Below are 15,177 nucleotides of genomic sequence, written 5' to 3'. Positions count from 1 at the left end.
TTATGGTTCCAAATGTTCCAAAAAAAAAAATCAAAGCAGTGGTAATTAAGTTTAAGTTATAATGTTTTATTGAACAAACAAAAGTCCAAATATTGGATACAATAGAAACATCAACCTTTTATTATGAAAACAAAGCCCTCAAGTAGTTTGACACATTTAACCACAGCCTCTGAGGCTACTGACAGTGCAGTAAAATCAAGCAATAGTAGAAATGTCTGGACACATATTGACATTAGAACAGACCTGTCATTGTGTAAGGACTAAACTGTACTGAAATGAATTCAATCAACTTTCTTTACATATCAGACCTAACACAAAACATTTCTTGGCAGTGTGATAAACAAATAAATACCAAAAGTCTACCTTACACTAACCTTGATTGTATAACACTGTGGCATTAAGTTACTTCTTGTATTCCCCCTAAATAGCATTTCTATAGCATTAAGTCTGACAGCAACCAACACAGGATTGACTGACATAAGTTAGACTCCAGTAGTATGGGGGGGAAAACAAATCTTTGTAAATTTCCTTCTAACAACAAATGGTCACTTGTTAAGCAAGTGGAAACATCAAATGAAATGTACACTAACATGTTGGTCTATCATACATCTACAAAGGAAAAAATTCATTTAAATTCTTCCCCCCCTCCCCATCTCTGCTGCAGCATTATACAGCAGAAGTAGCTCCTCCTTCAAGGTCAAGGTAAATCTCATTTCCTATGAAATGGAAAATGGCTGTTGGGACCGAGGCTTACTTTGTAAAGCGGCTTACATTAAAGAGTTTCGGTAGATTGGGCCTATTGCAACATCGTTCTACCTTTGTATTAGTGCTGGCATGTCATTCAAACTTTACACTATTTATTAAAGTTTCAATTGTTAAAGATAAAACATTAACTTAACATCTATTAATATTTCCTATAAAACAGTGTCCCTGGTATTATGATTCAGTGCAGTATTTGACCTGGCTATTCAGACCCAGCTGTAACTCATATACTTCCCTTCCAAAACAAACAAGTGTCTGCTGGGAACAAAGAACCTGACACTTGTGTACAAAGTGTATAATGCATCACAGAACATCTTTGTTTTTACTAATTAGTTTTCTTTACAGCAAGAAATCAAATCTATGAAATTAATAGCAAATAGAAAATTAAAAAAAAGAAAAAAAAGATTTTAAGTTATTCCAGCATATACAGATAATGTAAGTAAAAAAGGGAGATAAATAGGAATAAATTTAAAGATTAAATATGGCAACACCAGTTAGAATTCAATTACCACAGATATATACAAGTGTCACAAAATATACATAGATTAATTAATTTTAAAAAAGCATTAACAGATAACTAGAAATGTAAATGTAGTTCAACCAAATTCATGCGAACATAAAGGATGAAACAGATGCTAGTCAACAAATAGAAGACAGTATATGAATTGGGTTTGGGAAAGTCATACAGTGCTGGACTCTCGGGTAGTTAATGTGAGGCCAGGTCATTACCAAGCCACTAGTTATCCTATGCTCCATTGCCAGGTGAAACCCCAGTGAGAATTCTGTTATTTCTATTTACTTCACTTGCTAATTAGGGTCCTCTGGTGCAACCACCAGTAGTGCATCATATGGCCTTCTAGTGTAGTTAACGATATTTCACCATATGGTCCTCTGGTGCAACCACCAGTAGTGCATCATATGGTCTTCTAGTGCAACCATCAATATTTATTTCATCAATTTTAATTGCAGCACTAAGCATCGATTTCCTAATTATGTAACAAATCATGGAATCGGAAACCAATAAATTAACATATATTATGGCATCATTTTGATCTATGGCCAAAGTTTCTGCAGAAAACAAAATCGAACAAAAAGTTTACCCATTCACAAAACCAAATCCCAAGATAATACAGAAAAAACCAAAGTTTTACTACTGTGTGAGCTCTTAAATGTTCCTTGTAATCTATAGGGCAGAAGATGTAAAGGTCATCTGTTTCTATGGCTTATGGCTTAACAAGGGTGTCTTGTGGCCAGCACAATGTCCAACTGCCATTACTTTTGTGTAACTAATGTCAGGTACCCATTAGAGCTGAGTGTACTAATAGGCGCCCTAATGATCCTGAAATTCAAAATCCCAGTCTTCACTGAGATTCGAACCCAGGACCTCAGGTTCAGAAGCCAAGCACTTTATCACTCAGCCACACACATCCATGTGAACTCTTGCATTCACACCCAAACAGTTATTCACTATTGAGAATAGATTCCTGGGGATTTTTTTTAATCAACAGAGTGAATTTCATCTTACCTACACTAATGACAATAAAAAAGTACAATTGCACAGAACATTTGCATTGATATATAAAATTTAATTCTACAATAATATGATTTACTTTCAAAAAAAAAAAAAAAAAAAAAAATTACTAAATAAGATCACAGAAAAAGTCATTTTAGGATTTTGAAAATTAAAAGTAAGTCAATAGGTCTTAAATTTCTTGTAAATTTTTAAATGTGGCTACTAAGAGCCGGGTTTGAAGCAGTTAAAAGTTACAGGCCCACTATACATTTGACTAGCTAAAAAATGTAACATTTATTTTGTCTTCTTTTAGACTATTTGGTCAGTCATCAGCCACACAAGTAACTTTTCCGAAAAAAAATTTTTTAAGGTGAAGGTTAATTGCAAGGGTTTTAAACTATAACCTATTAAATCAAGAGCATTTCAGATAATCGAAATGTTACACTACATTCAATCACAAACATTTTTTATTTCAGGAATGTTAAAATTATTATTTTTGTTGCAATCAATTAGCATTGCCCTAGTTTTTAAATAAAATTTGACTTATCAGATTTGTGACAAAAAAAAAATAAATATATATATTCCTGGGGATTTTATATATATATGCTACAACAAAAAAAACTATATATTGGTGGAAGCTAGTCAGAAACAAAATTTCAAGTGTCTTTTTAGAGACAAAAAACTCAAGTTGACACTGTGAGAAGTGAATATTTAAAAAATTAGGCCTATGTTTTAAGAGTCCCATAAGAAGTTATGTCTTAGAAGATGTTGTGAATGTGATCTGCCTCCATCAAAAGCCTGGCCGCTCCTTCCAGCTCCTCATCTGTTTCTTCCTGTGTTAGCGGAGTCTTTAAAAATTTGAGTGTTGCCAGCAGCTGCAGCACCAGAAGACCAACACAGACTACGAAGATCAAGTGATTACCATGTAAGAAAACGTCTTCGTGCAGCAACATCAGCACGGCACAGGAAATTAAGTTCAGCGGCACACGAAACCAGTTCATGATGGAGTAGCGATGGGTGTCGGGTATGACCCTCATCCTCAGCCCACTCATGGCAGGAAAATACATGCCGACACAGAACTGGAAAATCAAAAATGCAACCAGCGATGCATTGAGATGGCGTGTTCTTGGGTGAGTGGAATAGACGCAGGTCAAAATGGATGCCAGGGCTAAAAGGTTGACGAAGAAAAGAATTTTTATGGCAGGGATGCCTTTAGAGGTAAGAATCTGGAAGATTGCTTGACCTATCAAGATGCAAACCATGAAGCAGGAGAAGACAATGCCAAGGGATGGTTTCCCTTGCTCCAATATAGGCGTCCACAAAAATATGACAATGTAAACAACACTCTCAAACAAGGCTTCAATGGCCCCCACCAAAAATATACGTTTACTTGTGATGATATCTCTGAAACCATCGTAGCACAGCTTTCTGAACTTGACCCTATGCATGGAATAGTTCTCATTCCAGTGGGTTGATATAATGACCCCAACAAAGATTAAAAATGGCACTGCCATCAGGTAAGGAGCTACAGGACCAAGGCCAATCCATTCTGAGAAGATGTTTGTGGTCACTCCTGCCATGACAGCAAGGACTCCATTCCACATGGATGCCCTTTGAAAGGTTATTGGGATCCATTCCTTTGGGAAATCATGGGTCTCTAAATGTTCATGGATGTACCAAGCTTCGAATGCTGTGAAGAGGACAGACGTTGCAAGGCCGCCAACAAGACGGCCGATCAACAAAATCCCATAGCTTGTCGACAGTTTCAAAAGGCAGGACACAGAATAAGTGATAGTGAAAAAAACACACAGCTTCTTCCTTCCAAACTGATCTGCGGCAATCGGTGTCCATGCACCAAAAATAACAGAAGACGCGAAACCAAACACGTAGAGGACTGCAATTTGCTGTTCATCAAATCCATAGTAGCTGTAAAGCTTGTAAAGATAGGGCCCCTGAAGCCAATCTGCAAACATAGCCGTAAGGTACACCACAAAGTAGCCGCGCTGAAACTTGATGAACTGTGGGTTGTTGCCAACTGTGACATTTCTCCTGGTCCGATGTGCCCAGAACTGAAATATCAAACACAAGAAGGAGAGTGCTCCGAATGTAATGTAAGCCAAAATCATCATTTTCAAAGCTTTCGTTTATTCAAAGCATAATGCAAAAATCTTGAGTATCCTCAGCCATGATTCCACTGAGATCTGCATACACACAAAAAAAAAGCATTGCAATTATTAATTTTAAATTTTAATCATAACAAGAAAAATATAAAAAAATACTTTGAAAAATAAAACAACTTATTAAGCATAGTTATATCAATTAGTTTGGATCAGTAATGTAATTAAATTTGTAATAGATCTAGACTATTAATACCAAAAATACAGCTGGCCCGCCGAAATGTTGCCACAAAGTATAGTTAAAAATGTATCTTTCCTAGGTTAGGGTCCTCTCTTTTTCTCTGATGGATTGGTACCATGACCTTTAAATTTTGCACATTTATAAAATGGGAGAGCTCTGGGCTAGGTCTAGACTCCTAGTGACTCTAGAACTAGATCATCTACTGATCTAGATTAAGCTAGTTGCCTAGTTATTAGTATGATCTACTGATTAGAGTCTAGTGAAGTCTAGGTGTATATTTAATATTATTATAATTATATAATAGACTAATTTATTAATTATAATCATAGTTTTAAAGTTTAGTAGTACTACAATACTAACAGTTTAGTAAATAGTTATATCTATTATCTATACTACAAAATAGTGTTTTCAGTGTTAATGAAAATTAAATTATTTATAAACTATGATTTTGTGGTTTTGATGTTAGTGTACCCCTAAAAGAGTCTCATCACATAATAAGACGTAACAAGTTGTGTATATTAATATTACACTAGATCTATATAGAATAGATCTAGATAGATACTTAAGAATAAGATACTATTACTAAAATACAATAATAGATCTAGTTAATATGAATGTAGAGTCTCACTCAATATTACGTTACAACTGTACTACTCAGTGAGTAGATCTAGTAGTCTGTACAACTACAACAATCATAATTTAACAATCACAATGAGTGACAGTCACAATGACAATCACAATGAATGGCATGATGTAGATCTAGATAGTATCTAATCTAAGACGTCTAAGTATGTTTATGTACTGTTGTAGTCAATAGTATCAATATAAATATAAATGTTTAATTTAATGCTGGTACACTAACACTGGTAGTGGTACTCAGGTACTGGTATACTACACTACGCCGTCACTACGGTATACTAAATAATACTATATAATGTATATATAGCCAATATAGGCCTATAATTATAATAATAATAGTATAATAAATAATTATAGTCACTATAGTGGCTGAGACGACTGAGCCTAAACTAACTAGTCTAGACTATTATGACTATAAGTCACTATACTTAGTCATAATTATACTACTATATTCATTATATTGGACGGTCTATAATTCTATATAATAATTAATAGAGTCTAGAAATATATTATATTTATATATATTATACTATATAACTATAGACTCTTTCTTATCTTATATAATAGATCTCTAGCTCTTATCTAAGTCTATATTAGGTAATCATGAAAACATTATATAATTTACATTATCATTAGCAGACTGTTTAGAGTTTAGTCCTAAGATCTAGACCTAGATCTATTTTAGTAAACTAGATTCTAGATCTATTTCTACATCTTCCTGCCATGTAAACTATGTTTAAGTCTTTCTTAATTTTCCTAATAGAAGAGCTCGATAATAGTTTTAACGTGACTTTATACCTGTGCTGTTGACAAACATATTGACCTCCCTTATCTGTATTTGATGTGTAGATTATTTGAGCTTTTAATTACCTTTTCACGTTGTTATATATGTTAGTGACCCTGTTGTATGTATCTACACAGATTATTAACAATTTTCTGTGCGGTGTTACTCTCAATTTCAAGGAGTAACTTCCACAGCTCTGACTTGTGCCGTGTTACTCTCAGCAAGTATAGGGTCGTTTATTTCATCATCCTTATAATTTAAGAAGAAACCTGATAAGAGCACTGAAAACAAAGGAGACCATGAACGTATCGAAGAAAAGTATCACTATTTAGATGATTCATACAATGATACGGCAGTCGAAGAAGTGAAAAGTTAGAAGAAGAAAAGCTTAAGGCAGAACCAGACGAACTGTCACATATGTTTCAAGCGCAAATTTGGAAAAATCAGCAGTATTCGAGAGATATTCTGAAGGTTGTAGCAGCAGCTATTAAGTACTTAGCAAAAACAAACTCAAGCTTACGTGGTCACAGCAGAAAAAAAGAGAATTCACCCAATCTTGGGAACTTCCTAGCATCTTTGAAATTTCTTGCAGAATTTTATTAAGTTACGAAACACCCACTTACATAGAATCGAATAAGGAAAGACACATTATTTGTCACCTGAAATTCAAAATGAGTTCATTAACTTGATGGGCAATAAAGTTAGGGAATCAATTGTTGCGAAAGTCAAGCAAGTTTCTTACTTTTCTCTGATGCTTGATTCCACCCCAGATGTTTCTCATCAAGGACAGGTATCCTAATATGTAATTAAAACCCTTTCATGCTTTCTGCAAAATGATGAGAAACAGACAAAACTGATCGGCCAATTCCATCGAAAAAGCAAAAGCAGGTAGTGAATGCTATGAAGTTCCTGTAATCATTAAATAACCAGAAGAAAGAAAAGACTTGATGTGGGGTTGAGTTTTGATGTAGTACTGTAAATAGAACTGCAATTCAAGCGTGCTGCTACAGAAGTGCTGGACAGACTTCATATGGAGATGAAGGACAGATTCCAAAGGCTGGAAAACCACGCGGACACCTTTGTGTTTCTTCCTGAACCAAGACACCTCTTGGAGTCTATGGAAGATGACACGCCGATGAAAAACTGTGTTACTTTTTCCTGTTTCATGAAATAAAGGCAAATCGCTTATTCAATGATGTCATTGAAGCACGAGCACTTTTCATCAACAAACCAGTACCACAATCACCAATTGACATATTAAAGAAGTTGGCTTCATATGGTAATGATGTGTGCTCAAACCTTGCAACATCCATTCCAATACTACTAACTCAGGCATCATGTGAGAGATCATTCTCAAAGCTCAAGTTAATCAAAAACTATCTCAGGAGCACAATGACGCAAAAAAGTCTTAGCATGGCTTTAATGTCATTATTGACAGTGTTGGTGTAGAATATATTATAGTTGCCTTTGCTGCACAGAAAGCACGACGTGAAGCGATATGAATTGAGATTGGTCACTTGTGCATTATTTCGCCAATAAACAACGGTGTTATTCATCAAAGCTTGGGGGAGCTACCACCTTCTACCAAGCGCGTCCCCAGGTGGCGGATAGGGGAAAGACCCTTAGATATAAGGGTTAGCTGTGAATAGCAAATAAACAGCCGCGGACCAACTGGTTTGCAGTCATGGAGGATGAGGTGAAGTATTCCAGTGGTTAGAATATTTACTAAAAACATCTCAGAAATCCAGGGAAATGATTGCAAAAAGCGAGTATAGGGCGCTCTAACTCTAAACCCGGGTAGATGAAACCCGTTAGCTAGGGATAGCAGTTCATCTAGGAGAGAAAACTCCGAAAATAAACACCTGCTGCCTTGCAGATGATCTTGGTTGATCAAAGGCTATGGGAGCACACCCAGAAAGAAAAGCAGGCTGAAGTCGGAGTCAATGGGCCTCCTGGCGCATAACACATTGACACGCAACCTCATCTATGTTGGAGTTCAGTAACGATTCTAATAGATGTGGCGTCCTGCCTGTGGAATCCCGCCGCGCAGGTAGGGGGCCGGGCTCTCCGCCTCGAAGGAGCCCACACAAGCGAGCTGGTGGTTCTTCTATCTCTGCCTGTGGAGCCAGGAGCAGGGACAAGAAAGTAAATACTACTGGCCAACACTCCAAGACCAAAAGTCTAAAAATCTTACAATGGAACGCAGAGGGCATCCAAAAGAAAAAAGAAGCTCTAAAAATATTTCTGCATGAGAAAGAAATTGATGTAGCTTGCATCCAAGAAACTCATTTGAACAGTAATCTTCGTTTCTCCATTAGAGGCTACACCTGCATCAGACAAGATAGAGAAATCAGACCCAAAGGAGGAATCCTCACCCTCATTAAAAATGATATCCCTACCACAGACATAATTATGCCCAACTCCTCAGAATCAGAAATAATGGGAACTAAGCTAATTCTCCCAGATGGAAATATTAATCTATTTAACTGCTACTTCCCACCAGACAAGGAAATAGAGATTGACCACATTCAAATACCTGACCAAGAAGACTGTCTAATCTTAGGAGATATGAATAGTCACTCTCAGAGCTGGGGATACCCAGACCTAAATGCCAGGGGAGAAGAAATTGAAGAATGGCAAGCAGAGAACAGACTTATCTTGCTAAATAAACCTGAGGACAAACCAACCTTTTTTTCAAGAGCCTGGCTAACATCAACCACTCCAGATCTAGCCTTTGCAACAGACAACTTATCCAAAAAGTGCACTAGAGAAGTTGCAGACCAGCTAGCCACCAGCGACCACAGACCCATATTGATCAGTATCGATACCTCCTTCAAAATATCAGAAAACTCCACCATCCCCAGATGGAACTACAAAAAAGCCAACTGGCACCTATTCTCAAAGCTCACAGACCTATATACAACTTCAATAAACTGCAAAACAAATCAGGTTAATAAGTCATTCTCAGCTTTCTCCAAAGCAATACTCCTAGCAGCTAAGGAATCAATTCCTAGAGGAGCAAGAAAAGATTATATCCCCAACTGGTCTGATCACCTTCAACAACTCCACAATGCCACTATTGAAGCCAGAAACACAGTAGAAAATAACCCTTGTATAGAAAATAACATAAATCTAAAAGCAGCTAACGCAGTTTTCAGGAAAAATTACCTTTCCGCCATGAGGAAAAGTTGGCATGAAAAAACAGAACAACTAAACGTAGATAGAGATGGCCACAAACTCTGGCGTATAGCCAAATGTCTCAACCAGGAAGAAAACAGAACAACTCCTATAGTAATAGAAAAGGACAACAAACCCCTGAAAGGCCAAGAAGCAGCAAATGAATTCATTAAGTTTTTCCAAAGCGTAGGACAAATACAAATTAATGAAAGTAGAAATAAAGATGTAAACTCAGAAATCCAGGATAAATTTAAAGAAAACAATCCAGCTTACTCCTTGGGAATGACCACTAATCTTAAAATGAAGGAACTAGATGAATCCCTAAAAGCCCTCAAACCAAAACAAGCCCCGGGCCCAGACAAAATATCAAATGACATGCTTCTTCACTTGGGTCCTCAAGCCAAAAGAAAACTGCTACAATTATTCAATGCTAGCTGGAAATCTGGCAGAATTCCAAACATCTGGAAAAAAGCCATTATGATCCCTATACTAAAGCACGGCAAGCCAAGAAATAAACTGGATAGCTACCGTCCCATCAGCCTCACTAGCTGTACCTGCAAACTGATGGAAAGAGTGATAAACAGAAGGCTGACATGGATCCTTGAGTCAAATAACCTACTCACTGAAGCCCAGGCTGGCTTTAGAAAAGGCAGATCAACAGAAGATCAAATTGCCTTCATCACACAAGAAATAGAAGACGGCTTTCAAGAAAAGAAACCAACAACAATTGTGTGGGTTGACTTAGAAAAAGCATTTGACAAAGTCTGGGAACAAGGTCTCTTGCTCAAGCTAATCCAGCATCACATATCCCACAGAATGTACAACTGGATAAAGGAATACCTAAATAATAGAAAAGCCTTAGTTTGCATGCAAGGACAAAGAAGCCACACAGTGGGTATAAAAAATGGTGTCCCCCAAGGAGGAGTCCTATCCCCAACACTTTTCCTAATATTCATAAACGATCTAAATCAAAACCTACCCAAAAAAGTTAAGAGCAGCATGTATGCAGATGACCTTGCCTTAATTAGCACAGAAGAATATGTAGGAACATCGAAATTTCGATTACAAGATGCTCTTGATAAACTCAATAATTGGTCCAAAGACTGGGGCATGTCCATTAACACAAAAAAGACAACATATACCATATTCTCACTGTCAACAAAACAACAAACAATAAAATTAACATTAGATAAGGAAGCTTTAGAAAAAAATGACAGCCCTACTTATCTTGGAGTCACCTATGACCCGAGACTAACCTGGAAAAACCAAATAGATAAAACACAGAGTAAAGGCATCCAGAGACTATCCCTCTTGAAAAAATTAGCTGGCACAGATTGGGGAGCAAATCACAACATCCTGAAAAAGACCTATACCAGTTATGTAAGACCTGTACTAGAATATGGTGCCACAGCATGGGGCTCAGCAGCCCAAACCAACCTTAGAAAAATAGACAAGGTTCAAAATATTGGTCTAAGGATAATGACAGGAGCAATCAAAACAACACCCATAAGAGCTATGGAGGAAACCGCTGCCCTGATCTCTCTGGATGAAAGAAGAGAAATAAAAATCCTTTCCCAATTCACAAAATTGGAAACCTTGGAGAGGCACCCACTCAGAACAAAAATCCACAAAACTGGCACAAAAAACCGTCTCAAAAGGACCAATTTCATACAGGAATCTCTAAACCTAAAAAAGAAACACCAACTTGAAAAAATTACTCTGGAATCCTCGATACACTATAATGAATCTCCACCCTGGGACGAAAGCCCTCTTCCTACTATAAGGGACCATATTGAAAACATAAAAAGAAAATCTGATTACAGACCAACAGAGCTCAAGGAAATAGTGAACTGTTTTCTACATACCAATTACCCTAGCAATCAGTGGATCAGAGTTTACACGGATGGCTCATCCCATAAAGCCACCACAAATGGAGGAGCTGGAATACTTATCGAATGGCCAGATGGAGGAAAACTAGAAAAATCCTTTGCAACTGGAGAGCTCTCTGACAGTCACAGAGCAGAAAGGGAAGCACTAGCACTAGCTGCTACCATGCTAGCAAATCATCCAAGTTCCCCTCACAGTCAGATTGTCTTTCTAACAGACGCAAAAACAACCCTCCAAAGCCTGCAAAACTCTGATTCCCCTTATATTAAAAACCTCAGAACAGCACTCACAAAGCTCAACCACAACAGCAAAAAAACTGTCATTCAATGGATACCAGCTCACATACAACTAGCAGGAAATGAGAAGGCTGACACACTCGCCAAGAGTGGGAGAACAAACTCACAAGTAAACTCTGCTCTCTATCCAGAAGAAATGAAGAAATTAATTGTAGATAAAATAAATGAGAAATGGACGAGCTCCCATCCAAATCACAAGAAAGATGATGCTTACTATAAGCTATCCCGACAAGACCAGCGTCTAATCTTTCGACTCAGGACCGGACACAACAGAATGCGACAACACATGTTCCGGAAGCTCAAAATTGGAACCAGTGAAATCTGCCCATGTGGAGTATCACCAGAAAATGCCGACCACGTCCTCCAAAACTGCTCTCTCTACCAAGAGGCCCGTATAAGACATTGGCCCCAAATCACCCCAATAGAAAGAAAACTATATGGAGAGCTCCCTGATTTGGAAACCACTGCGCAGTTCATCTCATGTATTGGTCTAGTCATATGAACACTCCAACATAACAATGAGAACGATGAAGAAGAAGAAGAAGAATTCATCAAAGGATTCTTAATGATTATTTCGTCTTAATTTTACTGATATACTGTACCTATTTGAAAATAGGCTTATATATTTATTAAGTACATTATCTCATGTCATGATGTCAAATGTCAAAATACAAGGGGCCCCCAAAGAGGTCAATCCCCCGGGCCCCCAAATCTCTAGCTACGCCCCTGGTCACAGCTTCGCTAAAGGATAAAAGTACCGGACCATCATCGCCACAGTTTGGGGGGAGATTCGATATTTCCAACTGAAATATAAATGCCGTTTTTCTTCATGTTTAAAATATCCTACTGTAATGACATACATATTGTTAAAAACACCGTGCTTTGCAACTTCTGAGATGAGCTTGTATTTTAAACGCCCCATAATGGGAATGTGTCCCGCTTTTAGCCTCTCAAATATCTGGTCACCTTACATTAGATCAATTCTATTCAATGATCTGATTTAGGCCTACACGAGATAAAAATAAGACTTTGTGTCTGTATTTTGTAAACGGTATCTTGTATCTCTTCTGTGATGGTAACATCTCAAAATCCTTGGCCAGATGGCGTTCTTTTATTTTAAAAATCTTTCCAGCCTTCTTACAAATGTTTCCTTCGAACAGTTGTCCCAATGAAGTTTGTTGGCAAGCAATGACTTTGCTAGCAGCATTAATGAGTTTCTGCGGTTTATTTCTATTTTTAATGTTTTTCCCATACTGGCGTTAGAGCATGGAATGGTGGCGTTGACGGCCGTTGACTTGTAGCACCAAACTGCTGGTAAACAACTAAACCGCTGTAGGCATAATATATCTTAAAAATTAACTAAAAAAAATCAAAATAACTTGAATAAATTCCATGTGAAGAATACTAAATATAACTTGTTATTTAATAAAGACAAAATCAACCTGATATGAAATGAAAATAAAGTAGTCTGTAAGACAAGAAGACTGTTGTTTTGAACCACTGACCTGTGTTATAGGACGTCTGTAAGACAAGAAGACTGTTGTTTTGAACCACTGACCTGTAGGCCTACTCTTCAAACAGACTCGACAACAAATCATTAAATGGTGAATTTTTGTGTCAAATTTGACACAATCTAGATCAGTTAAAAATTCATAGTGATGTTGTTTGTGTAAGAATTACTTTTTTTTCCTGTTGTACAGAAGAGCTAATACAATTCTTTTTTTTTTTCTACATTGACTTAAAAAACTAATTCATGTGTAGCCTTACTAGTTAATAACTCCAACAATTCGTTGAACACCTATTCAGGCCTCATGGAACACCTATTCAGGCCTCATGGAACACCTATTCAGGCCTCGTTGAACACCTATTCAGGCCTCATGGAACACCTATTCAGGCCTCGTGGAACACCTATTCAGGCCTCGTTGAACACATATTCAGGCCTCATGGAACACCTATTCAGGCCTCGTGGAACACCTATTCAGGCCTCATGGAACACCTATTCAGGCCTCATGGAACACCTATTCAGCCCTCATGGAACACCTATTCAGCCCTCGTGGAACACCTATTCAGGCCTCGTGGAACACCTATTCAGGCATCACGGAACACCTATTCAGGCCTCATGGAACACCTATTCAGGCCTCATGGAACACCTATTCAGGCCTCATGGAACACCTATTCAGGCCTCACGGAACACCTATTCAGGCATCACGGAACACCTATTCAGGCATCACGGAACACCTATTCAGGCCTCATGGAACACCTATTCAGGCCTCATGGAACACCTATTCAGGCCTCATGGAACACCTATTCAGGCCTCATGGAACACCTATTCAGGCCTCATGGAACACCTATTCAGGCCTCATGGAACACCTATTCAGGCCTCATGGAACACCTATTCAGGCCTCGTGGAACACCTATTCAGGCCTCACGGAACACCTATTCAGGCCTCATGGAACACCTATTCAGGCCTCGTGGAACACCTATTCAGGCCTATTGGAACTCAAGTGTTCCACTGAATACAGCTAGTGAGAACACTGATGTGTTTCAATCATTTCTCGTAGATGGTGAAAAAAAAAGGATAAATAAACTTGGTTAATAAAATTTAATAAAAACACGACCCCAAGAACACCTTAGAGTCATTCGAAATGGTGAAACTAAGCAGTTTTCAGTTCAATTTGCGCACAACATAGGGACAACATTCACGGGATCAACAGACTTTTCTTTAACCTATGATGGGGACAAACATTTTCCCATTTATCTTATAATTTGAGTCAGATCGCAAAGCCCCTTTAGTATTTCCCACGCGTCTACGCCAACGCAGTTTCTTTCTTTTTTTTTGCCTCGATAGACAACATCAGACAAATAAGTTAAAAATTAAAGTTCCCCTTTCAGAACTTGTGGTCTATAGGGCCGATGATGTAAAAGTCATCTGCTCCTGTGGCCTACGGTTAACGAGGGTTTCAAGTGGCCAGCACAACGACCAACCACCTTTACTTTCCCCCAACTAATGTCAGGTACCCATTAGAGCTGGATGGACTCAGAGGAGCCCAAAGATCCCGAAATTAAAATTCCAAGTCTTCACCGGGATTCGAACCCGGGACTTCCGGTTCGGAAACCAGGCGCTTAACCGCTCAGATAATTCACAAATAAGTTAACTAAGTTTATTTTGTGTTATTATTTTTGTTTGTAGCCGATGAAGGCCTCGTGGCCCAAGCCTCCTTTGTGACATATATGCGTTGGTTTTTCTAGCTAATTCAGGCAACCCACTCTATTCTCTAACGGCAATAAGGAAGAAGGAACCCTTGTACGAATTTGTTCTAGCGTATGGAATAAGAAATGTGCTTACTTTTGTGTCCTTCTGAGTGCTTTAATAGGTTGTGTTTTTCTATTAGTAAATTATGGTTCAATGTTTTATGTATTAGAGCTTCTTTACTTTTTATTCTACTCTCTATTGTTCTTTCTTTAAGGTCGAGATTTTTTCTCAATAGTCATTCAATTTAAGGGTGCGCGTTTCACCTTTTGATAAACTCTAGATTAAGACTTACATGCATAATGTTTAAAAACATTTTAAAAACGTGTTTTTTGTTAGAAGACAATAGAGTCGGTCTACAGAATATGCAATTAGCAAAGATGGAGAATAACATCACTTCATAGACCTCGCTGGACGCGTGGATCCCACAAGTACATAAATTGGTTCAAGGCTTGTATACGTACATATTTCATACAGAAATTCGAAAAAAAAAAAAAAAAAAAGTCAAAAA

The 15,177-nt window shown here is 37.7% G+C and overlaps 1 protein-coding gene across 3 annotated transcripts; it reads right to left on the bottom strand.

Annotated features, from left to right (window-relative positions):
* Nucleotides 1–45: 45 nt before the first annotated feature.
* On the bottom strand, nt 46–6,023 carry LOC106074688 (molybdate-anion transporter-like). 3 transcript variants are annotated; one of them, XM_013235510.2, is made up of 2 exons: nt 5,898–6,023; nt 46–4,476 (listed from the first exon to the last, which is right to left on the bottom strand). In XM_013235510.2, exon 2 carries the CDS (start codon nt 4,402–4,404, stop codon nt 3,034–3,036), a length of 1,371 nt encoding a protein of 456 aa, XP_013090964.1. In that variant the 5' UTR covers nt 4,405–4,476; nt 5,898–6,023; the 3' UTR covers nt 46–3,033. The 3 variants fall into 3 exon arrangements, 2 of the variants coding, with proteins under 2 accessions (XP_013090964.1, XP_055900584.1); XM_056044609.1 differs by lacking the exon at nt 5,898–6,023 and adding an exon at nt 5,262–5,567; XR_008780237.1 differs by lacking the exon at nt 46–4,476 and adding an exon at nt 4,487–4,754 and having other exon boundaries at nt 5,898–6,015.
* Between the last annotated feature and the right edge of the window lie 9,154 nt (nt 6,024–15,177).

Source organism: Biomphalaria glabrata, chromosome 10 (assembly GCF_947242115.1).
Source record: "Biomphalaria glabrata chromosome 10, xgBioGlab47.1, whole genome shotgun sequence".
Taxonomy (NCBI): Eukaryota; Metazoa; Mollusca; class Gastropoda; family Planorbidae; genus Biomphalaria; species Biomphalaria glabrata.
The sequence above is the reverse complement of the archived record's forward strand: the minus strand, read 5'-3'. Positions and strand labels throughout refer to the sequence as shown.

Coding starts and splice junctions, on each gene's coding strand:
- LOC106074688 (XM_013235510.2), bottom strand. CDS start 4,404: ATGATGATTTTGGCTTACATTACATTCGGAGCACTCTCCTTCTTGTGT.